The sequence below is a fragment of the Stegodyphus dumicola genome, chromosome X1 (genome assembly GCF_044657685.1).
Source record: "Stegodyphus dumicola isolate Sdum_Otavi_A_Nest chromosome X1, ASM4465768v1".
Lineage (NCBI taxonomy): Eukaryota > Metazoa > Arthropoda > Arachnida > Araneae > Eresidae > Stegodyphus > Stegodyphus dumicola.
The window spans coordinates 78883411-78910281 of NC_140780.1; the positions used below are offsets into that span (position 1 = coordinate 78883411).

A 26871-nucleotide genomic window follows, 5' to 3' on the forward strand; every position below is an offset into this window, starting at 1 on the left:
TTGCAAAAAGGTGGAATTTTGCGAATATTTACTCGTCTTTAAGACGTCATGATATGATGCTTTCAGAACCAAAATATCACCTGCGAAAGACGCAATAATGACGTCTATGCGACAGAAACCTCATCTGCAAAACGTAATAAAGACGTCTATGCAACAGTTGCAAAACAGTGATTGTTCGCGGACATCTGGGTGTCTTAAAGACAACATATTGCAACGTTTTTGCAACGACATCCACGACGAGTTTGCAATGTCGTTACGCGAGGAAGATGAGCATGGACTCAGAATGTATACTATACTTGTAAATAGTGTTCATATGTAAACATTTTCATTAAAATTTATTGTTTTGAAAAACAAAAATGACATGATTGTTGCTACATCAACAAGCTACGGTTGAAAGAAAGCAAAACGAACTTTTCCAAAAGGAAGTACGCCAAAGGGGAGCTGTATTCTTGACATTTTCATTTCATATATTACTTACCATGCATCTTGTCCAATAATTTGATAATTTGAAGAGCATGACATGATGCTGATATTCAGCTTTAAAAAAATACATTCATTCTATATTTAGAACACATATGAAAATATGAGGTTACATGGCAAAAATATTGTAAAATTTAAAGGATGAGTAGTTTCAACTATAGAATTAACATGAAAATATATTTCATTCATGAAACTGTACTAATGAAAATTTTAAATTATCTATAAGCATCACATGGATAACAACAAATAAGAATGATTAGTATACACAAAATATTCTTTGTTACAAAATCACAGAATGTTATTAATTTCAGTCTGAACACATTTTGGACATGCTGCAGAGAAGACACTAGCATGGTATTCAGAAAGCAATAACTTAGATGTCAGAGGCAGTGAATAACTTAGCATATTCATTGAGTCTTTAAACAAAGACTGTACATTAGTTTGAAAGGCTGAAAGGGTATGATGATGTCCACAAGAAAACATTACTGTATCAATTCCACCTACAGTCAACTTACTTATATTTGTATTATTAAAGGACTTCAAATAAAATTCTTCGGTTAAGAGTGTCTTTGCCAAGATATCCACATCACTTGCAGTTAACGAAATGGAAGAATGAGAAATAATGCCATTTTGCAAATTGCGCAAAATATCAAGCCACAAACGTTCTACTGGTAAACAGTCATCCCATGCTGTCAAGGCATCAAATGCATGTATTTGACTTAAAACTTTAGATGTATCAGATAAAATTACCATCTCATTTGAAAGGTCTATAACATGGCCACCACTCTGTATATCTTTCAGGACTCCATATATGATATTCAAACAGAATCTTGATGATAGTAAATTAAAGAATTCATTACGAATTTCTAAATCCAAACCAGGAAGTCGATCACTGAAAATGATAAAATCATATTAGTAAATAGGTAAGCAAATTTGCACGATAAGAACCAGAATATTTTAGGCAGCTTAAAAATATTATAGATATGACTGTTTATTCCTAAAAATGATCTTGAATACCTGAATAACAAAAGAATTAATGGATATGAAAATAAGACCAGATGATGCTTGAAAAATGATTCAAGAGGAGAAATAGGCAACTCATTTTCTATCCAAAAATTAATCACCTGAAAAAAAAAAATACTTAAAATGAAATTGCAAGATATTAAATTACAATGATATAGTTATACAGAACTGATACATTAAACAGGGTAATAATAATAAATGATCCAACTGGCTGGTTTATAAGTTTAGTGATTTCACAACTAACACAAACCTTAGAATAATTTTTTTGGTGTAATCTGCTGTATTTTACAAATTCCAATAATGAAATCATATGATACACAGTTCAAAACTGTGCTGTTTTTAATCCACAGAATGTTTTACAAACTTGAGCAAAAAATGAAATATAAGCAGAGACTGTTGCACTAATTGTGCCTAATATGAATTAGAAGGACAATTAAACATGGATCAAAAATGGCATTTAGAACGGCACGTTTACTAATTTTCACTAAAATTAGATGCTTAAAAGAGATCAAAGCCATCATGGAACACATCAATCACCCCCAACAAATCAAATCAGTAGATGAAGAGCAATGTAACAGGCTACAAATTTTTGGAAGACTGTTGGCTGCATCCTATGAATTTGTATACATTGTATAGCATGCTTAACTAACATAGGATAAGATAATTATTAACAACATTATGTTAATCAGGATTTTTGTAATGTTTGTTTGAATAAACAAATGTCCAAGGGAGAAAAGCATAGAAAGGCAGCCTAACTGCTTGAAAAAGAATGCTAGAGCAAAGGTCAGAATAGTATCCCAAATTGCCTAAATTAAATGGTGAACCAGTAAACCACACAATGAGTCTCCTTCAATGATGTCAACATGCCTGGCAACTATTATTCTGTTATTCATCAAAACTCTATATCCAAATAAAATTCCAAATTCAGCCTTTTTATCCCACTTTCTATTCGTTGAAATTAGTTGAATTTCTATTGCAAAGCTTATTTCTACTTCAGTGCATGTTTCATATAATTTCTAATATTTGCACTTTGAGCATGTATATTAAATGCAAAAATATTCTTGAGTAAAACCTAACTGAAGGAAGATTAATCTAATCATGATCAATTCTACACAATTTTATTTTAAAATTCATTATCATTTGCATTTTTTTGAGTGCAAACATAATTTTTTTTCTTTTCATATTTCAAAACTTTCACCATTTACACCCTTTAAAATAACTGCATATTATTATACTGAAAAATGAAATTTAAGGATGTACTGAATTCTGGGAAATCTTAATTCATTATATCGAAAACCAAATTATAAATATAAATATTTACAAACTTTATGTTTCTGTATTATGTAATTACACTGAAAGTAATACCGATAGAAAATGTTTAGTAAAACTATGCATTACCTCTATTTAACTATATTTTGAAAAAATATTTTCAATTTTCCGACTGCACATACAAAATTTATAATCCATAAACCGCATCAAGAGCACTGGCCCACCAACGAGCGAGCAATAAAGTATCTGAACATTGATAATTTGGCTGAAGATTCGAGTTTCAGCGAATGAGCTCACTGCGTAGGCATTTTCTTTGTTTCCTCAATGTGCAACGTGTATATGAGACAGTTTCCCTCAGAAATTCCTCCACAAAGACTTCCCTACTCTTAGGCAGAAAACCTTTGAGTGCTTTGATTTAGTCAAATTAAATCAGTAGATGAAGAGCAATGTAACAGGCTACAAATTTGGGGAAGACTGTTGGCTGCATCCTATGAATTTGTATACATTGTATAGCATGCTTAACTAACATAGGATAAGATAATTATTAACAACATTATGTTAAATATTAAAAATTAAATAAAATTAAAAAAATAAGTAAGCTTCATGAGCATTAAACTGGCATCTCTTTTTAAATTTTCTATATATACAGAAAGAGAAGGAATTAAAGTATAGAGATTAATAAAACCATAAGAATTAATCCGTCAAAATCCAATGTCTTTTTTCATTAATGCTTTCATAATTTTTCAACACAGAAATTTCTAAGAGCACCTGATTATTTGATCTTAATAAAAAAAATAAGCAGTGGAATAGTAAAATATACTGATATTTTCTTAGATTTTAAAGAAAGCAATATCATCATGGCACAATTAATAAAATCACGGCTTTCCTTACTTATACCTTACCTATACTTTTGATATTACAGCCGTATGCACATTGATTTTCATAAAATTTAAATATATAATAAGGAGACCGGAAAGTAATGTCGCTTTCTTACATTAAATTCAAACGAATAAATTTGTAACAAGTTTTTATTTTTAATCAATAATATAATCACTCTCATTATCAGCAACCTTTTGCCATCTAGTATGCCGATTTCAATCCTAGACCGATAAAAACCAATTGGTTTTTGTGTAAAATATCTCGAGATGGCATTTTGGACATCATCCAAATTTTCAAATTCTTTGTCACTAAGAAAATGTTGTAGATATCAGAATAAATGAAAATCTGAGGGTGTGATATCGGGCGAATGTGGTGGGTGAAGCAGTACTTCCCACCCCAATTCATTATATTTTTCCAATGTTCGCCTTGCACAGTGTGGTCTTGCATTGTCGTGTTGCAGAATGACGCCTTTTCCATTGATAATTGCCAGATATTTTTCAATTAAAGATTGGTTCCCTCCATCCAATTGTTCACAATAAAAATCTGCATTAACAGTTTGTCCAGGTTTCAGCAATTCAAAATGAACAATTCCGCGAATACTCCATCAAACACCCAGAAGTGCCTTTTCGGGATGTAAACCCTTTATAACCCCTATTAAAACTGCCTTTTGAGTTTTGTATTATCATATAGGACTTATTTTTTTGCCTCCACTAATCAAATGATCAAAAAACAGTTCTGTATGGTGCCGTTGAAGCAATACGTTGCATGTGATGGATAGGTTGGCTTTGTTCTTTTCGGAGAGATTATGGGGGGGGGGACTCAAACACCTGCTTTGCTTATTTTTCTATTCTGCTTTTAAATGTTCTTGGATGGTCGACCAAGGTTGGTTAAGAGTGTTTCACGTGGATTTGCTTCCACTTCTGCCCTTAGCATGTTGTTGTCGACATGCACAGAAACAACATTACTTTACGGTCTCCCTATTATATAAACACGCACACACACATGTATACATACATAAAAATGGAGGTTTATGAACGGAAAAAAAATTATAAGTCAATGATTGGCTTCAAGCCGAAAAATTGTTCCAAATAATATCCAAGGAAAAAGGGAATGTTTTGAATTTTGCAAGGGTAAGATCTTTAATGTTAAAAGAAACTCCGCGAAGTCAAAGGATAGTAGCAAAATCATTAAAATGGTCACTGTCAACTGTAAATAAAGTGGTTAACCCTCCGAACGTTTTGAAAGAGATACAGTATTATTTTGTAAAGTGTCAGCAGCTTTGTCAAGAAAGCATTTAAAAAGTTGGGAAGGTTTCTGTCACTGAATCCACCGAAAGAATTAAGCAGTTTTTCTTTACCCCCTACATCTGTGGAGAATCATCCAGATGAACTGATTAGTGTTGGCTGTAAAAGTATATATCACTGTCAGAACATTGCCCTTCGAGAGTTTTCAAGAAGTAGAATGCTTCGAAAGTGATCTGACCTTGTAACAGTAATTGTTCGCTGTATGTTATGGATTTTGTTATCAAATGAAAATTTTGAGGAAAGCTGAGAATCAAGACCTTTAAAAGAATATAATTTTTGTCTTTTAAAGGTTAATTTATTCTATTTATTCCAGAAAATCCCTAGCAGTGGGACTGTGCGCATCATGCATGCACATGTTTAACCTCGATTCACAAAAACCCACAGGTCTGTACAGCGCGCCGTTCAGTCACACTGACTTATTTCATGTGGAGTGTTTGTGTGCATTCGTCGAAAACAGAAAATGTCTGAAAACATGGAGCAGTGAATCTCTATGAATTTTTGCTTTAAGCTCAGTAAAACAGGCACTGAAACCTACGGGATGATGAAAACAGCATTTGGAGATGAGACGATGAGTCGTGCTCGGGTTTTCGAGTGGTTCCGGCAAATCAAGGAGGGTCGGAAATCAGTGGACAGTGATCCCCATCCACCTCTCGCATTGAGGACAAGATTGCACAAGTGCAGGCTGTGGTGCACTCTGATGATTGTTTAACAGTCCGAGAAATTGCACAGGAGTGTGCAAGCTTCCATAGGATCATGTGATGAAATTTTGAGAAAGGACTTGAGCATGCGCCGAGTGTCTGCAAAGCTTGTGCCGCGTCTCCTCACTGAGGATCAGCAATTCCAACGACTGGCAATCTCATCTGATTTGTTTCAAAGTTCAAGCAACAATCTGGAGTTCATGAAGCTCATCATCACTGGGGATGAGTTGTGGATTTACGGATACAATCCCGAAACAAAGCAGCAGTGTCACAATGGAAAAGCTGCAGGTCTCCTCGGTCAAAGAATGCATGGCAGGTGCGAAGCCAAAGTCATGTTGCTTGTGATGCAGATGGAATTGTTCATCATGAGTACGCTCCCCAGGGCCAGACAGTGAACAAGGAATTCCACTTGGACGACATGAAGAGATTACGAGAGGCTGTTCGCAGAAAACAATCGGTGTTGTGGGCTTCCTCTCGCTGGATGCTTCATCATGATGGAGCCCCAGCGCACACCAGCAATCTTGTGCAGCAGTTCCTGGCAAAAAACGGAACAATCCAAGTAGCACATCCTCTCTACTTGCTGGACACGGCACCTCCAAATTTCTTCCTCTTTCCCAGGATCAAGAATACCTTAAAAGGACACTGGTTCAGGACATTGAGACCATAAAACAGAATTTGACACAGCAGCTTCAGGCCATCCCAAAGTCGGAGTTCCAGAAATGTTTCGAGGACTGGAAACATTGTTGGGCCAAGTGTGTTACTGCCAATGGAGCATATTTCGAAGGAGATTGACTCAAAACCTGTTTTGCATAATAAATTCAGTCTCGATACTTTCTAAACAGCCCTTGTACAGTGCAAACTTTCCAGTTGGCTAGAAATGGGAATTCAAGATCTGAAAGGCCCACCAGCGGCCGAGCGGTAATGTTGCTGAACTCTGGTAGTTCGGTCTGAGGTTCGAATTCCGCAAACGGGCTGGCTGCATGGGCGTTTTCGTTGTTTTTCCCATGTGTAACGTGTATACAAGCCAGTTGCCCTTAGAAAGTCCTCCACAAAGGCATCCCTTCCTTAAGGCAGATAGCCCCTGAGTGCTTTGCCGTAATCTAACCAAACCAAACCAAACCATCAAGATCTAAAAAATCACTGAAACAAATATTTTTTATTTGCTGCATGCACGACTAGTAACATAATGAAAATACCTAAATGAAATTATTAGAGAATAAAAGAAAAGGATAAACTGTGAAAAGATTCTAGTGCGTTTGGCAAATGCAGTGAAAGAGAATCATCATTTAAAAATGGGAACTTCTCAAACAGCACTTAGCAGTTTACTTAAACAAAGAAATAAAACTGATAAAGAAGTTTAAAAAAATGTAGATGTCTCAAGGAAGCGCAAAAAGGATGAAAAATCGTGAGACATTGAAACCGCTCTCCTACAATGGTTTCAGGCTATGAGACTACAAAATTTTCCAATTTCTAGAGCTCTTTTAACCACAAAAACTGTAGAATTCACTAAAATTGTAGGAAAAAATTTTTGTGCCAACTGATGGATGGCTCACAAAATGGAAAGAAAGAAATAAAATTGCTTATAGGAAACTACATGGTAAGAAACAAGGGGTAGACCACCATTTGCTTAAAAATTGGATATAAGATGTTTCACCAGGACTTCTAAAAGAATACAAGCCGTGCAAAATCTAAAACACAGATGAAACTGGTCTGTTTGAGAGAGCATTGGAGAACTACTATGTTATTAATGTGCACTATGGATGCAAAAATTAAGAAGATGCAATTGGCTATTGGAAAATGTAGAAAACCTCAAAGTTTAAAAGGAGTCAAAAATTTAACTTGCAATAATAACAAGAACTCATACATGACAAGCAGCATTTTTAGCGATTTCCTTTTGAAATGGGGCAGAGAAATGAAAAAGAACTTTACTATTAGATGGTTGTGGTGCATGCCTCTTTGATATTGTTCCGAAAAACAAAAAAATGGGATGAGATAGCATGGGATGAGAATACTGACTACGAAATTATAGAAAGTGTTAAAAGAGCTGCAGAAACTGAAACTGGCAACGAAAGTCATGGAAGAATGAAAGAAAGTGACTACAGGCCAACCTCAGTTAAAATGAGAAAAAGCACTGCAAAATCTAAGAACTCTTGAACTGAATTGGTAGATATCAGAAAAGCTACCAACACTTTTATGAACTTGAACAAACAATTGAAAGACTGCTGGGACAATTAGTTGTCACTGCATGTTACAAAGAAACCATTATGTAGTCACTAGACAATGGACATGGGAATTCTCAGCAGACAATGGTACCAAATAAGTGAACTCTTTGCTTACCAAAGGCTTCATAAGTATAGTCTTTTGGCATGAAGACAACTGTACTGCATTCTGCATATCACAGCCAACAGCATTTAGGATTTATCAACTTCCCTTTCAATCAAGTCAAGATAAATAGGGCTAAGTGTTTTCATAGTTAAGTTAGGTTGTTTGAATAAAGCACATGGAGGCTATCTGCTTAAGGGGATATATGCTATCTGCTTTATGGAAGCTTTTCTAAGGAAAGTGGCTCTTTCATCTTGGGTTAGAGATTGGGTCAAACTACCATTATTCAGTGGTTCTTAACAGCTTGGTGACATGTGGGGGCCTTGTTATTCACAGATGAATCCAGTTAAGTTAATATAGTGATTCTTCACTGGAGAATGCAGTTAGAGAGAGCCTGAACAATGCAAACATCCAATGCATATCCATTACACACTGTTTTCATGGTGGGAATACACTTGTTTTGGAAGAGGAATCATAAAAATAATCATATAAAGCTCTGTATCAATAACAGAATTCTGTAATTCCATAAAAGGTTTTGCATTTTGAAGTAAGACTTTTTGAGAATTATTTGAGGACTAGTAGCAGTGATGAGGTCTGCAGCCAACTTACCATAATTGCTGAACAGTTTCTGCACACTAGCACTCATAAATAATGGTCACCAGATGCTGAAGTTACATTTGACTATTAATGCATGTAACTGTTCTCATGCTTAAGTAGTAGTTCCAAATTCATGAGCATGCTTTGGGAGTTATTCCCTTCTTTGAAGATACCCAACAGTGTTTGAGTTGCCTTGAGTTTAACGACCACTCTCCTTTTCAGGCCTTTATCTAAATTGTCTTCCAGATATAATTAACAACATCTGACCACCTTCAGACTCAAAGCTTTACTTTTACATGTGTATAATGTTGAAAATGATTTGCTCACAGTCACCTTACTTGCATGTTCTGCAGATTTTTTCACTCAGTAGCATGAAATTATCACAAATAATTACCCTCGGCAGAATTTGAATTAGTCTTTACACAGTCATCATTTTTACAGCTATTCTTTAATTTTGAATACTAGAATATAACAAAATGATTTGAGCATGAGAAGTTCATTTATTCAAATTCTGGCTTTTGTCAGAAGACAGGTTGTTTGCAATCTCAGTGTAGTTTATCATGTGAATAAATAATTATTTTACTATTGAAACTACATATGCTATATAATTTCAAAGAGTAAAATTCTATTCAAATTTTATTCATCTTCATATATGTTTTCAATAACTGTATTCATGATAATAAGAAATACAGTTTTTTAATATTTAAATCTAATTATTAACACTTCAGCAAAACCAAAACATTCACACAATATATAACTGCAAACCAGTTATGCTACAATTTTTTTTAACATATATGTGAACAAATTACAAACAGAAGCACAAAACCAAAGAAAGTATAAGAACGAAAAATGTTTAATAAAGAAAAAAATGAATTCAACTTACATGCTTCAAAAACTTCTGATTTGTGGCAATATTTGTATGGTCAATTAATCTAAAAATATCAAATAACTATAAAAAGTATGCCAAAATTTTTGAAATGTATTCTAAAAGTGAAATGGTCACATACATCATAAATTTACCAGAAAACACAGACTGGAAATACTCTTATTTTAAAATACTTAATTTAACCTTTTTACTTAAAGGGTATGGACAGAATAAAAAAATTAATAGACTTAATAGAGAAATTTAAAAAATAACAGACACACAAATGAAAAAATAGAGACAAGATGGTGACAAAAATTTATACAAAAAATAAATATGCATCAATACAGTGTTCATTATGTGTGAATTGTAAGAGTTATTTCCATAAATAATGACCCTGGATATGCATTTTTCTGCCATAATTTTTTTTCAAAATAATATACTGTATTTTATAAAAATAGTTTCAATACTATGGCTAGAAAGGTTTCATAAATATACATAATTTAATGCACCATAATTCATAATATTACTTGTGCAAAAAAAGTGGAGTCATTGCATTAGATGGTTAAATATACCTTAAAATTTATTTTTGGGATATTTTTCATACTTTTTTGGGAGGCAAATAATCTGCACAAACGTTAGGTAAACTGCACACCTTTATGACTTTAACAATTTTTATTATGTTTATTAAGTTTTATTTCAGTCATAATATTTGGCAACATTAATATTTTTCTTGACTGTAAAAGACTGAGTTAATGTATCAGTAGAGAATGTTCTGGTTTTGGAGATGGTGACAACTCTTACTATGATTAGTCTTCTGTAATAAAATATTTTTTATGCATTAATTTTCAGTTTCTTTTTGAAGTAGACATTGCTTATAAAATATAACTTTTAGAAATAAAACTTTTCGTCAACACAATGTTCCCACTTAGCTGTTCTAAAATAAAAATTTCTGTGCTATGTGAAACAACAGCACTTAGGTCTATTATACTCTGCCATCATGTGTGTTGCCAAGTGAATGAAATTTTATATGTCTGTAAGTGAAGAATATATAAAATCATATGCATAAACTGAATTCCTGACATATTGAGCACTACTGAATGTGATCACATTTGTCCAAGGCTAACATTAAATAATACGAAAAAATATGCCTAAAAATGTCAGTACAATTTTGTTAATTTAACTGAAACTTGTACAGCACAAAGCAAATAATTTGGATGCTCTATATTTGGAGTGATTGAATATTCGGTTTAAAAAAAAAAAAAGACAGAGAGAGAGAGAGAGGCACGGAAAATTAGCCACAATCATTCTTTCAGCCCTTAAACGGTTATGGATAGGAGTTGGTTTGAATGCTTATGGACACTTTTCTATTTGACATAAAAAAAAAGGTGAAACACAAAGACATTTGTATGGAGTAGGATGTTGCTCACGCTCATTTTCTTTTGTTGTCATAGCAACAAAAAAGGAAGAATTAGATTACAAGAACTTACGCTCAGTTAATATAGCAAATTTATGCAGCTTATTATTTTCTGCAGGCCAATATTATTAGACGCATCTCATCAAAATTAAAACTTGAATTTTTTGAATATGTTGAAAAGTTTCAAATTCTGGACTGCAGCAAAATATGCAAAGCAAGAAAACATATTTGGCACTTGTCTTCTACAATGATATTGGTGCAGAAAACAGTGTTGGACAAATTTTGGCTAAAGAAACTGCGATTTAAAAATTAGGCAAAATAAAATCTTATTTTGGCATAGATTCTGAATGCTACAGAAGGCGAAATTTTCTAAGAAATGAAAATTGTGAAGAAATGTAAAAATTTATAATAAATGGAGATGTTATAATAAATTTCCTTTACAATGACAATACTCCAATCAGCAACAAACTAATGGATGGCAAAGCCTGCAGTATGGTTCTAATCAAGAAACTATAGCTACTGTCATGAAGAAAGTAAAAGAAAAGGTTTTTGAGAATGAAAAGATTTTGATTGACAGTTTACTGGAAATTCTTGATGCAGGAATTAGAAGATTTAAAAAATGAAATTCTGTAATCGAACAAGAAATTATGTCTCTTTATAAAATATAGAAAAAAATATTAGTAAAAATAGAAAACAACTTAAACAATCACACAGAAAATGCTTAATAAAACAGACAAATATTGAGTTTTTTTTGTTGTTTTTTTTTGTTAATTTTGATTCCCTTACGATCACAAATGCCTCATTATTTCATATTTTTAATTTTATTTCTAACTCCTACATGTTATCTTACTAAATTTAACATGATGATAAATCTTGAATTGCCAAAGATTCGAGAATGCTGGATCTTTGTACTGTACATATGTATTTAAACATCATAATAATTAAAAGTTTAAAAATTCATTCATAATAGAATGCTAGCCATTGTTAATGAAAAAGTTTTAGACTGTTTATTTTCATAGCAGTGTGCTGAACGTTTTCTGAGTATATATCAAATCTCTTAAACTTAAGATGAGACATACCTCTTACTGAAAAAAACTTATGTTGTTTAGTTAGGAAGCAAAGTATAGTAACTTAAATCAAGTTACTATACTTTGCTTCATAACTTCTTTACATATTAGAAAACTGGTAACTTGTGAAATATGTAAATTATAAGTCATGTCAAATTTCATGCAAACCACACAATTTGAAATTTTTCTTCCTCCATCTTAATAAAAAAATCCAGAATCATAAGTAAATATACATATAACATCTGAATGAATTTTATCCAATAACACCCTTGAATAGGGTACTTTCACTACTAATTTTTATTTGTGATCACTTGGAAAACAGCAAATAATTCAATTGAAACGACACAGAAAAAACTTAGCATTTAGCAAACATAAAATCACACATCTCACCTGATATGCTAATTAGTTAAGATACAATAACACACCGAACAAGAATTAATTTAGAAGTCAAACAACAAAAATTGTGTGAAAATTTGAAAACATAACGCTGATTTTTGTTGTTTGACTTCTAAATTAATGATAATTAATTGTTATTGGGAATTTACATTAATCTTTCCATTACCTTTACCTCTTGAAGCATCACACGAGCACAATATATGGGTAATACATTTCTAAATGCACTACACTATTCATATGAAAGTCAGACTAAAATATAAATGACACAAGACTAGATGGAATAAAAAAAACAGCAAAGGATTCTCAGCTGTGTTTACTACAACAGATGTGAGCTATAGTAGATTTTCTAGCAAAGAATTATTGAAACATACAAATAATAACTGAAATTAACCTATGATAAAATAGGAAAACTCATTTTTAAGAAATAAAACCCATATATTACAGAAAATATTTTTAAAAACTAATCGAATGCAGTAAAACTACATTATAAGAAAGGAAAGGACCTGGAATTCTAGAATAACACAAAGAATAAAATTGCTCAAAAATTATTTAAAAAAACATCATGACAAATAAATATTTTTGTGAATCAACATGAATCAACAGTGATCTAAGTTAAAAAGAAAGAAAATAACTATGTAAGTATTAAGAAAAAAATGCCCATTAATGTTTTTCAAATCACCATGTGGCTATTAGGTTAGTGACAGAAATTTAACTAGTTTCAGGAAAAAAAAAAAAAAAAAAAAAAAAAAAAAAAAAAAAAAAGACTCCAAAAATCAAATAAATCATTTTTTTTTAAGGCAGTATTTTTACTGATTCGAACAAAACGTTTGCAAATTTTACATGGACTGTCATAGAAAACAAATTTTTCAAAAATTATATTTAAAAAATGCTACGCATTTCACAAAATATTTCAAAGCATGAATATTTAACTCAGAAAAATGTAACGTAAACCTCCTTCATGTTTTGGGAAATCTCAAATACTGGTGATAACAGGAATCGAAAATAATATTTACCTTACATAGCATCCCATGACATACACCGCCATGTCCAAACGTATTTTATTTGAATCTGAAAAGCTGATTAAAGCTTTTAACTGATATTCCAGAGCCTAAATATATATGCAAAGTAAAACAAATGAATAAACAATAATATATTTGAATTAATAAATAAAAGACTGAGAGCAAGTTTTTTTGGGTAGGCAAATGTTCTGACCTTATCATAAAGATTTTCCAGGACACAAAGTGTTGCTGCTGCTTGGAAATTTCCAAATTTAAGGCTGTGGTTTAAAAGCGTACAAGAATCACAAAAGCGATGAAATACCTAGAAATATATTTCAAACTTAATACATTTGCATATTAATGAATTAAACAATCACGAATTAATTTTGAAAAATTTAATAATGTAACATCCATTCACAAATAGTTTGGGAATGAACACATTTACACTGAAGTTTCTAATATGTTGTGGAGACGAACTGGCCTTATTCCTCAAGAATAATTTTTCTCTGATGATGTGTTATGTATGTTCCTTTTCTTTAAAAAAAAAAGAACACAGTTTTAACTGTTGATGCAAATTTACTTTTCTCTTTAATTAGCAGTGCTAATTTCACGAAGGCCAGAAGCAGTGGTCACTTTATTTTGGAGACACATAACAGATGGGCCAACTTTGCCTCTTATGAAGGGATGGTCAGTTACAACCATGCCTTCTCTGGGATTTGAACCCAGCCCTTTGGTATCGCAGTCGGCTTCTTTAAACACCTTACAATTTGGGCGGCTCACACATTTCTTAGAATTAATATGAAGAGAATAGCACTATTTGAATTTTTACTAACATATACAGAGGGTGTTCACACATTTCTGCAACAATTTTGCAAATATTTATATATAAACAAACCTTAGAATTTTATTTTCTAGTATATTCAATATGATAGCCCTTTTGTTGAACTATCATACTACATCTTGTTTTCCAAGCTAAAAGTCCTTTTCTTTCATCAAGGTTGATTTTATTCCACTCCTCCTTCACAATCTTCCAGAATCCATCCAATGAATTGAGATGCCGCTTTAAAAAGCTCGTTTTAGAAGTCCAAATTCACAGTAATCCATAGGAGACACATCAGGGGACTTGGGTGGGATGCATTTAAAGGGAATAGCTTCATTTCAAGTTTCATTTTTTATTGTTTTTTTTTTTTTTTTTTTTTTTTAAATGAGCAGTACATTTAGAGGTATGGCATGGAGCCTTATCCTGATGAAACTTAACACAGTGAAGATTGTCTGGATAAAGAGATGGAATTTCTTCTTTAAAAATGGGTGCTAAAACATATTTCTGATAATAATCCAAATTAATTTTGACATGTTTTTCTACCTTCCTTATTTTAAGTTTGCCGTTATTAGAGAATCCAGTAATAACCATAAAACTTTTACAAAAACTTTCCTTGTTTTCTTTGAATCAACATATTACGTTTTCTCCTCTTTTTCGGTACTAAATTGATCATTTTTTATTACAATCAGATAAGTAATATCCAAGCCTCATCAATTGTAACTATATATTTTCATTTTTCACCTGCCAAATAATTTTCGTACAGCAATCTGCACATAGTTTTATGGTGATGCACATCATTTTTTTTTTTTTTTTTCCGCTTTGATTAGCTTTAAATGAGATTTCCTAATTTTGTTCACAGTTCCTACAGATTTTGCAATAGCTCTTTGGGGGCCTGGATTTTCCTTCAAAACATGAGATGCGACTATAGATTTAATAAGAGCTGTATGTACTTTTGTTGGGTATGCATTTTTTGCCTTTTTTCCAGTCAGATATAAACTTTGATGTTTCTTTCCTTTCACATTAATTATGTTACTGCACATGTAGAAATATCAAAACCATGCTTTTCACGTTTTTCTTTAATAATTAAATAAGAGTATTTCTCTTCAGACAGCACAAAAATATAGCCTCCAATCCATTGTTTATTTTTCAGCAACATTTTAAAGAAAAGAATATTTTTAATGCTGCAGGCGATAATTAAGCCTCATTCCAATTTGATGCCAGTCAAGTTAGTATTTTAAAATTAATATTTAAATTCATGGAGAAAATCCAAATCATTACAAAAATGTGTGAACAACACCCTCTGTATTCCAAATTTTATACATTAGAAAAGTATTTATGATTTATCAATGCAGTATCATACTATGTGTGCAATATAATTAGGGAAATATTACAGTCTTAAAAAATTTCAGGAATATCAGAATGTTGATTTTCATTTAGCTACTACTATTCTCTTATTTCACGACCAACAAATACTGAATGCATTACTTAGTAGCATCTCAAAAGTAAAATGCCTACAGGCAAAGATATCTATATATGGAACCACTCACCCCCCCCCCCCAAAATGAGTCAGCCCATTCATGAAGACTAGAACCTGGATTAATCAACATGGTGATAAAAAAGGTCAAATCTCTTGTAGCATGTGTAATCTGATGAATATGTTGAAACTCAAATAATGCCTACCAGTGGCTGAGTGAGAGGGAACCCATTGAAACTACTAGTTTAGCCCGGGTTCAAATTCTGGTTAATATGCTGGATGTAAGATTGAATTAGTGGTTTATTCCAAATGTAATGGGAACAAACTAGTTTCCTTAGAAAGTGATTCATAGATAATCATACCCTAAAACACATAGCCCTCACTTGATTTGCTAACTTTGATTAAACAATCAAACAATTCACACAAAGGCATGAAAATACAGGCAAATTTATCACTTAAAAATCTATCTCAATTTGAATAGTTTTACAGAAATCAATTATCATTTATGAAAATGAAAGCAACTAAACCATGGAAATGTACCATTCCCATAATCTTTTAAAACCAAATTAATTTGTTAAACTTTTACCAGCTTCACTTTTTCAGTTACAACAATACTGAATTTTGATTAATTTAGTAGCAGAATTTGGTTATGCTGATTTCCCCTTTAAACGTAATTTGAAACTTCTTAAGGACAGAAAATCATTTATCCTACTGAAGCTGTTTGTGCTATGCAAATTTTATTCAAGTCACTGAGCTGAAGAATTGTACAGATGCAAATTAGTTAAGATTTTTAAACAAGCACTTGGAGTTTCACTTGGTAGTTATTGGAGTTCCAGCTGCATAAGTATTGAGGTGTGCTTTCATAAAGCATGCAATTACACGGAGTTCATGAAGAGAGAATTTTTTAGTTTTCGAACTGGCGAGTCACTGCTCTTCAGCCTACATGATGTATGCAAAAAGAAAACTAAATTAATTTTGGTCAAGATCAGGGATCTGTGATTTCGCTTAAGTTCTGGTCGTGTAAGGCAGCAAGTCCTCATACAGTCCTGAGTGATTTTTCAGCAGCTGTTGAAGCTGTTATCAAATACACATAGGACCATTCTGTGACCTTCATACAGTTAAAAGACCAGTGGAAAAAGGGAAGTAGTTAACAAAAGTTTACCGCTGCTGGACATTACCAAATTCCAGTATAGCACTGTTCTACGCTGGGACTTAAAGCATTTGATAAAACTGTGGCGAACCAAAACATATGTTGATAAGCCTGTTATTCATATATATATACCCTCAAGAGCCAAAACATTATGGCCAGCCCTATATTTTGCAATGAACGCGCCTGGATGACGTGGAAGGCACATGATCAGGTGGAAGTGGTATTTAACTGCTGCTGGAGAGTCTGAAGAATCATTCTTTCACTTACTTCTGTGTGTGATGGGAAAGGCTGCGGATCTAAGCGACTTTGATAGAGGGCAAATTGTATTGGCTCGAAGGCTCGGAACAAGTATTTCCGAAACTCCATGACTCGTGGGTTGTTCGCGATCTACAGTTGTTAGTACGTATGAAAAAAGAATGAATGCGGTGAAACCAGCAGTAGACGACATGGTGTTGGACCTCCACATAATATCAAAGAAAAAGGTCGTCGGAAACTGTCTTGCATGGTGAAGCAAAACCGGAGCCAGATAGTGGCTCAGCTGACAGCCGAATACAATGCAGGGCCAAGTAGAAAAGTATCGGAGTTCACTGTTCAGCGGACACTGTTGGATATGGGGCTACGCAGCAAACGTCCCACTCGTGTGCCTTTGCTGACCAAGCGTCATCGCCAACTACGCCTGCGCTGGCCCGGGAACATCGCGACTGGTCCATGGATCAGTGGAAGAGAGTTGCCTGGTCAGATGAATCACCGGTTGTCATTCATCACGCCGATGGCCGTGTCAGGATACGCCGTCTTCCAGGCGAACAGGTGCTCCCTTAATGCACAGTAGAACACAGGCCGGTGATGGCGGTATTATGCTCTGGGGGACGTTCTCTTGGGCGTCTCTGGGACCCGTGGTTGTGGTAGAGCAGACCGTGAATGCTACAGGGTATCTGAATATCACTGTGGACCAGTTGCACCCTTACATGGCCTCTGTTTCTCCAGCTGGAAATGGAATGTTCCAACAGGACAACGTCCCGTGTCACAAGGCTACAATTGTGCTGGAGTGGTTCCAGGAACATGATGCTGATTTCCAGTTAATGTCCGGGCCACCTACCTCACTGGATCTCAATCCAATAGAACACATTTGTGATGTCATGTGACGGCAGCTCAGAGGTCAAAGACCACCAATTCGCAATATCTCGGATTTGCGTGACCATTGCTACAACTTCTGGTACAATCTGTCTCCAGTCATCTATCAAGGACTTGTGGCATCCATGCTAAGGCGGGTTGAAGCTGTGTTGCACGCCAGAGGTGGCCCAACTCGTTATTGATTGGTGGTCATAATGTTTTGGCTCTTGAGTGTATATGTATAAATTTAACAAACATTCTCTATTTATAAAAAGCAAATTTAAAGTTAATTAAATTTTAAATCAAATTATATATATTAGTGTACATATTTACATATATATGAATAATAAACCACAAGAAAACTCCAGATGAATGAATGATAAAGAAGATTTCTTGTAGAAAGGCAAACAATAACAGTACTTATAAATGAAAAATATGTTTTCACAATGAAGCAATAGCTATTTCGATTTCAAAAAAATAATTATGCACACTAACACAGTTAAGAAAATATAATAGGTTGTTTTCTGAGCAGAAGGGAAGTACAGGTAACCCTCCCATAACACAGTAATAGGTTTATAGAAAATGCCATGTTGCATGAAACCGTGTTGTATAAGACCTAGAGCCAGTAAAAAAAAGGAATGGGGTTATGTGCCGAAAACTTATTAAAATCAAGTATTTTTTAAAATTCTATATAAATAATTTTTATTTTTATTAAAAATATAAATGTATGTATAACGCAAAACAAAAAATATTATAATTTAATGCAACTTTAATTAATTTCTTTGTCGTCGTTGCTTAGTATAATCAAACGAGAATGTTTTTTCGGGGGAACAAGATCACTTTCATTTTCAGCATTTCTTTTTTTTTCATTAAAAGTTCTGGCACCTTCTTCCCTCTTTAAAAAAATCTGGGATTTTACTTTGCTTACTCATTCTTACCAGGTCACTGTAAATTTCTCGATATGGAGCTCGACAGTCTTGCAGCTCCCTTTTGAATTTTCGACTTCTTTCAGTGGAAGAGTCTGCATTCAAGAAAAATGACTCGAGATTTTCAGCTAAGCTTAGGTCTTCTTTTAATTTTTTTAACTTTTAAATTATTAACTGCACAGTCTTCATTGGTGAACCTTTTGAAACCTATCTGTAAGGTGTCGCCTTTGTTAATTTCCAGATAACAGACTTGGACGAAGGCCCAAAGGTCATTGGAAGAGTGGCAGGGAAGGTTGTCCTGACAATAACTATCTCCGCGATGGAGGTCCTTTCTTACCTTCATGATCTCTGCATCCTGAAGTTACAAATTTCTCTGACTGATATTTGGGTCAAAGCCAGTTTTTTTTTTTTTTTTTTTTTAAGACCCTGCACATCTGGCCTACATTTTGGCCACCATGTTCAAAGTGGACTATGTTGGTGTTTTGCTCAATATGGAAAAACTTAGTGCAGTGTTTGCTAAATTTTTTGGGCAATTTTTCTTATCCTGTTAGAGCAAAACGTTATTGTAGAAGGGTTCTTGCAATTTATGATTCGTGTTATAGCGAAACCATGTTACAGAATGCCATGTTGTAGGAGAGCTACCTATATAGCCTGTTGTAAATAATCAGTGAATGTAAAGAATGTGTACGCCAGATGTTTTCCAAAGTAAACATGTTTTCTGAGCAAGATAAGATAAATCTACTCAATATTACTAGCAATCAATATGACTGCTCGTGGCACTTTTAGGTATAACTAATAATATCTTTGTTAATTTTAATTTTATTCGATTCATATTTGGTACTAATAATTTTCTGAGGTTTTTTTAGAAAAATCCAAAAATTTGTGATTTGTGAAGTAAAGGCTTTTTAGGAATCCAAAGTGAAATGACAAAAGCAGTCAAAATGATTGCTCTGGCACTTCTAGTGTTAAATGGAAACTTATAGCTTAATATAATCCAATCAGATTAATGGGGCTGCTATACACATACTCCGTCATGTGAACATATGATGGAAACTTTTGGATCCTAATAGATACTCTACATTGATGGTGCATTCAAGTTCTTTTAAGGACATGATCATATACGTAGCTCAGTAGTCACTGTTTAACACTTTTTAATAGCAGTCAAAGCTTTGTGTTGCTTGAAGTTATGAAGTATTTTAGTTTTAAATATGTAATTATACAAAATATAACAAAAACTACTCAAATATGTAGCCTAGAAAATTTTAAAAAATAATAATTTAAGGTCGATTTTACACATGTTTTTACCTTGAAATGCCATAGTAGTTCATTTGATTGCTACATTCATATATAATACAGAAAGTTAAAAAAAAATTTTAACACAAATAACTGAATTAGTAATAAAAAACAGTAAAATGAATATGAAGGTACATGGAAGTTTCATCATTTTTGTTTCAAACTGTATTTCATGACTAAAATGAAACAGTGTAACCATCTAATGAAAGCATACAAAATGGCATTTTCTTCAAATGTACATGGTATTAAAATAAAAATACGGACGAATAAAAATTTTGTACAGTAAAACTATACAAGTATAATAAAAACTGACAATTATGCAGCAGGCATGTGCTATTAATAAAAGTAAATTGATTTTATGACTCAGAAGATGTTGTGTCTCATTTCTAAATTGTATTAACTTTCTCACCTACTTTTCTCGCTTTTAAAACTTATTTTAACCAACTTCCTGATAAGCTATCGAGTTCAAATTTTGTACACGCACAGTTTGTTAATAACAGTGCAATGTGGAGAAGTAATTTCTTCAGATTAATATTGACAGGAATTTTCACACATAATTTCATTCAAGATACAAATTGAAACTCTCCGAATTTTACTATTTGCAATCTCACATAGCATAGAAAATTCTTTCAAACAAGTTTATACAAGGGGAGATAAAATGAAAAGGTACGAAACGACATGGTGGGTACAAATGTAGACTTTATTCAAAATATACACCATAGGCCTGAGCACAACGATCTAACTGATGAACAAGCTGCAGGATTCCTTGTTCTTAGAATTCCTGTGGCCGTGACAAGAACCCAGTCCTTCACAGAATCCTTGAGTACGTCATCCGAGTTGAAGCGCTTCCCTTTCAGGTATTTCTCTAGTGGACCAAACACATGGAAATCGCAGGGCGACATGTCCGAACTGTAGGGCAGATGGTCCAACGTCTCCCACTTGAACTTGGCCAGTTCCATGTGTGTGACTCTGGAGGCATGTGGACGCGTGTTACCATGGAGCAGAACCACATCCTCTGTAAGCAGCCCTGGTCTTTTGTTCTTGATGGACCTGCGTAGGCATCGGAGTGTCTCGCAGTACAAATAGGAGTTAATGGTTTTTCTGTGCTCGAGGAACTCCACAAGTAGCGGACCTCGAACATCGAAAAAGGCGGTGAGCAACACCTTGCCTGCTGACGGCATGGCTTTGAACGTTTTAGGGAGAGGTGACGACGCATGCTTCCATTGCATGCTGTCCCGCTTTGTCTCTGACTCATAGTGATGGCACCAGGTCTCATCACCTGTAACGATCCGCTCCATGAAAGCAGGGTTTCCCTGATACCAAAACAGATGTTGCAGTCCTAGTCCCATATGCAGTTCCTTTTGCTGGTCGGTGAGCTGCTTCGTAACCCAAGCGGCACACAGCTTCCGATATCACAACCTGTAGTGAACAATTGTCCACACGGCTCCACAACTGACATCCACCTTCACCGCCAACATTCGCAATGTGTCACACTGATCACTTCTCACTAGGTCATTCACCTTGTCAATGAGATCGCTTGTAATGACAGTTTTTGCCTGGACTGGTCTCGGGTCATCATCCACACTCTCACCGCCTCATCCGGCGATGAATACCTGTCGGTTTCTCAATTTCCGCTGTCAGAAATCGGATAACACCTCGCTCCTCCTCTGTCTTCGAATTTTGCAGCGCAAATGCCATCCTGTGCTCATATGGACTGCCACATCATTTGGATGCCACTTTTGATAAGAGGCTCTGCTCTCTCCTGCGCATGCTCAGATCCCAGTCAGAGACTCTAATCGCATCCCGAGATGTCTTGCTGAGTTCTCCCATGGCAGAATATGCAAATATTTAACTGTTATGTTTTTACGTCGTTTTGTACCTACCTTTACATTTAATCACTCCTTGTATGAGATTTACAACATGACTTCCGATTTTTTCGGTAAAACTGCTTGACCTTTTCAAACATTTGATGTAACAGAATTGTTAGAAATAAGAGAATGATTATGCATTGATGAAGTATGGTTTTTGAATTGAATAATATCAGGTTTTAACAAAAGTTTCCCACCACCGCAAATATCATCTGTACATACAGTTGGCATGTTTAATCATACAAGGTTGTTCAATAAGTTCGCGGAGTGCCATCTATTTGTCAATATTAGACCTAAAACTTCAATGCCATTTTCATATTTGTTCTTTCTTAGGAACACATCAAAAGTTTCATTTTGATCTGTTAATTTATTCATTGTTTAACCGCCATTTATATCTGACATGTTGTGCCTTTTTTCAGGTATGGATAAAATTGAGCAACGTGCAGTTATCAAATTCTTTGTAAAGAAAGGTTTAAAGGCAATGGAAATTCATACCAAAATGGTGAATGTGTTGGGTGAATCTGCTCCTTCAAAAACAATGGTTTGCAAATGGGCTAGTTTATTCAAAAGTGGTCGTACCAGCCTTGAAGACGATCCACGAGAGGGACGTCTAAAAACTGCATCAACACCGGAAAAATACAAGATATGGTATTGGAAGACCATTGATTGACTGAAAGAGATTTAACAGAGGCTTTAGGCATTTCATTGGGCACAGTGAGCAATATTTTGAGTGTTAATTTGGGTTTCAAAAAACTCTGTACAAAATGGGTGCCGCATTCTCTAACGATGGAGCAGAAACACATTCAGATGCAAATTTGCCAGCAACATTTGGAGCGTTTTAAGAAGAATAAAAGCGACTTTATCCGTCGATTTAACACAATAGATGAGACTTGGGTCTACCATCATGATCCTGAATTAAAACAGGAGGCTAAGGAGTGGTGTGAACCCAGCTCTTCGGCGCCGAAGCGAGTTCATGTGCAAAAATCAGCCAAGAAGGTGTTAGCATCAGTTTTTTGAGATGCGAAAGGAATTTTGTTTATAGATTACCTTCAAACTGGCAAAACAATTAATTCAGATTATTATTGTAACCTTTTGAATCAATTACACGAAAACATTCGTGAAAGAAGATACGGATTACAGAAGAAGAAAATCATTTTCCACCAAGATAACGCACCTGCGCACACAGCTCAAAAAACCGTTGCTAAAATAACTGAATTGAAGTACGAATTGTTGTAACATCCAGCCTATTTGCCAGATTTAGTCCCCTCTGACTTCTGGCTCTTCCCACACCTCAAACAATATCTCCGTAGAAAACGATTTTCTTCAAACAAAGAGGTAATAGCTGCCGTGGAGGGATATTTTGCAGAGCTGCCGAAAAACCACTACAGTCAAGGGATCCATAAATTAGAAGACCGTTGGAATAAGTGTATTGAAGTTGAGCGAAACTATGTTGAAAAATAAAGTCATTTTTACAAATAAAAATTGGTTTCTTCATTTCCGTTCCGCGAACTTATTTTACAACCTGGTATTTTGTCAAATGATTTTTTTCTCTTGGAAGAAAGAGTCTTGCTTTAGAACATTGTGTTATGAAAATTTTGTAAAAAAATACCGTTATCATTAAGTACAAGGAGTCTAAAATTGAACTATCACATTACCAGATTAAAACCATAATTTATTTCCAGTTTGATTGGAAAAAGTCAGCTACAGAATGTCACCAAATGATGTGTACAACTTTAGATAATAACATGTAACACGAACTCATTAACTAAATTCAGAAAAAAATGACAACCCTGAAGATATGCTATGCAGAAACAAGAAATTTTCAGAAAAGGCTTATAGTACCCTAGATTTCAAGAGGAAAATTCATCACATTGAAGGGAAGGCAATAAATAGAAACAATAAGTCTTAGGGTTATCAAAGAAGCTCTGCAGTTTTTTTAAAGTAAAGAATGTTTCCAGCTAATTACTTAATTACTGCTAATAAAAAGAAGCCTAGATCAAAGTGGATGTTTAAATAAAGTTTTTCTACTCACATTGCAAAATTCTAGCATGTGCTGTGGCCTAATGTGATTCTCAGTGCACTGCTAAGAATGGTGAATCCAAAAGTTCATTTTCTTCATATCACTTGCTTTTATTTTAAAAGAGGAAAAAAAAATGCTAATCAGACTGCATCTTAAAGTTATGCTTTGTCTGGAAAAAAGGCTGTTCTTGATGGCAAAGTTCAAAAGTAGTTTAAAAATTTAACCAATAAAATTTCAGCCTAAAAAATGATGACAACCCTCTGTCTACAAGGGCCTATTAAAAGAAGCATTTGCTGAAAATGCACATTATACAGATCAGAAATTATCAAACTACATGTTGTAATGTGTTTAACTAACCAGTCATTATAATTTTGGTCTTTATTTTAACATCTTTCTGCAGTCTTCATTCAGAATGCAAATTAGATTGTAGTGTATTTAAGCTAAGATTTTTCAATTTGAACATGTTGAGTGCGGCACCGAATTTGCTGTCCTTTCCGTTCAGCCGGCAACAAGCTAAGCCGTATTTTTGTTTAGAATGTTTCAATACACTTCATTAACACTAAATTTGATCACATTTCATTGAGACTATATTTATTTTTTAACTTTAATACTGTCGGTCCCGCAGACCAACGCCAGCCGAACAAAAATTCCAGTGCCGGTCCCCAGGGACTGACACCGGCCAAACGGAAAGTTCACTGCCGGTCCCCAGGGGCCGACACCAGCCACATGGAAAATTCACTGCCAATCACTGCTGCGCTCAACGTGTTAAAAGAGAATGCCTGGCACTAGCATAGGATTTCCGTCAGAATTCAGACAGCTGTAGCTAAATATACTGTAATTTCCGGAAGAAACGCACCGACGTTTATGTGTTTAAAACTTAAATTTTCAGCGGGTGCAGCGTTTCTACCTATGTGGTGCTTAGATGCATTAAAAAAAATTTCCTATGATGTCACCGTTCATAGTTTCAATGACCTTATCATTGTACATAGATTGGTGCAGTTCCCATACAAAAGACCACTCAGTTGCTTTCTGCAAACTTTATTTTGTTTACACTCTTTTCCTTGAATGGACCTATGTGCCTTATTCACCCTAAACGGGATCTTGGAACAGTAACATTCTTCCCTCATTCAAATCAGCATTCTCATCAGTTTGAATAGTCTCTCTTCTCTGCCAATCGATGAATCTTTCAAGACTCATCCTCTCCCCACCCCTGCCTTTTCCATCGTAAATCTACTGCAATTTTTTTCAAAGGCGGACACCACCTGCATTGCAATAATGAATTCTGACATATTTCTCCTTCAGTACAAATCGATTTTTCTTGGTATTCTGCCAGATAAAAATCCCATCAGTTTGGGTACAAGTACAGATGTACATTGTTGAATAGTTTTTAAGTAAGAAGGGAGCAGAAAATTTTTGAAAATGGCACCTAAACGACACAGAAGCTATACTGCAGGTTTTAAGCTTAATGTAATTTCACGTGCTGAAAAATTTGGAAACAGAGCAGCAGCTCGAGAGTTTGAGATGGCCAAGAGATGCTTTCGACATTGGAAAACTGAAAAAGAACTTAAAAATATGCCACAACAGAAAAGAGACAAAAGAAGTGGTACTGTAAGGTGGCCGAATCTAGAGGACAACCTAGCAGAGCAATGAGGAAAGGGAACGGCAATTTCGACTGTAAAAATTCGCTTACAAGCAAAATTTATGGCAAAACAAATTAACGTGATTTCAAAGGAGGGCCTTGCTGGTGTAGCAGATTTATGAAAAGAAAAAATATTTCTGCGTGCTAGAACAACAGTCGGACAACAATTACAAATGGACTGGCAGGATAAAAAGGCATCTTTTCTAAAATATGTGACAGATATTATTGACAAAAAAAACTTCTTTCATCACAGATAATAAATATGGACGAAACTCCGTTAGCTTTCAACTCTCCTGAAAACAGAACTGTTGATGAAACTGGTTCAAAAACTGTATCTGTGCTTATGATGGAGCATAAAAGAATGTCATTTACATGTGTGTTAGCTTGTGCCGCAAACGATGACAATCTAAAGCCGATGATCATTTTTAAAAGAAAAACTATTTCCAAGGGAGATTTTCCTAATGACGTAATTATTTGTGCAAACAAGAATGGATGGATTTGCGAAACAATCATGCGTGAGTGGCTACAAAAAGTTTGGCAGTGTCGTAAAGGATCTTTTTTCCAAACAAAAGGGTTATTGATAATGGATTCCATGCATGCTCATTTACTTCAGTCAGTGAAAACCAGATGTCTCCAAGACCATGGCAATAATTCCTGGTGGTTTGAAAAAAATCTTACAACCATTAGATTTGTCAGGTAAGAAATCCTTCAAAGCTGAAGTCCGAAAGAGGTGGGAGTGTTGGATGAGCGAAGGATTGCATATGTATACCAAAAGTGGCAAAATGCATAGAGCATCTTATGAAGAAGTTGCAAAGTGGGTAAGAAGTGCATGGAATTCAGTGAAAACATTGTCAATAATAGCAGCATTCAAAGAAGCTGAAATTATATTCTCAGATAAAGAGACTGTAAACCAAGAGGATGAATGTGACAATCTGGAAGACTTAGATCAGGATTTACTAAATCTTTTTAATTCAGATAGCGAAGAACCAGATTTTGATGGCTTCATTTGATGTACAGTTTGCTGTAATTCCTTTGTAAGTAAAATTTAAAATTTTCTTTTGTCATCCAAATTTAATATCTCGTTTTTGCAACATTTTTTATAATATAGTATGACAAATATGGACTTCTTTAGTGGGTAAATATAAGCATATTCGTGAACGTAAATATATTTTCAACATTTCTTACCTTTAATTTATTTTTGAGTTATAGTTCCATGTTATGCATTTTTCTTGAGTGATATGTCATATAACAGGACATAG

General features: G+C 34.3%; 1 protein-coding gene across 4 annotated transcripts in view; it reads right to left on the reverse strand.

Annotated features, from left to right (window-relative positions):
• Positions 1 to 318: 318 nt before the first annotated feature.
• LOC118196406 (uncharacterized) overlaps positions 319 to 26871 on the reverse strand; it is a 338914-nt gene continuing 312361 nt past the window's right edge. For all 4 annotated transcript variants that reach the window (XM_085807758.1, XM_085807757.1, XM_085807756.1 and 1 more), the window contains 5 exons: positions 13527 to 13634; positions 13328 to 13422; positions 9456 to 9504; positions 1498 to 1604; positions 319 to 1372 (listed from right to left, as the gene is read on the reverse strand). In XM_085807758.1, the coding sequence (XP_085663884.1) occupies positions 769 to 1372; positions 1498 to 1604; positions 9456 to 9504; positions 13328 to 13422; positions 13527 to 13634 (963 nt within the window). In that variant the 3' untranslated portion in view covers positions 319 to 768. The remainder of the gene's footprint in view (positions 1373 to 1497; positions 1605 to 9455; positions 9505 to 13327; positions 13423 to 13526; positions 13635 to 26871) is intronic.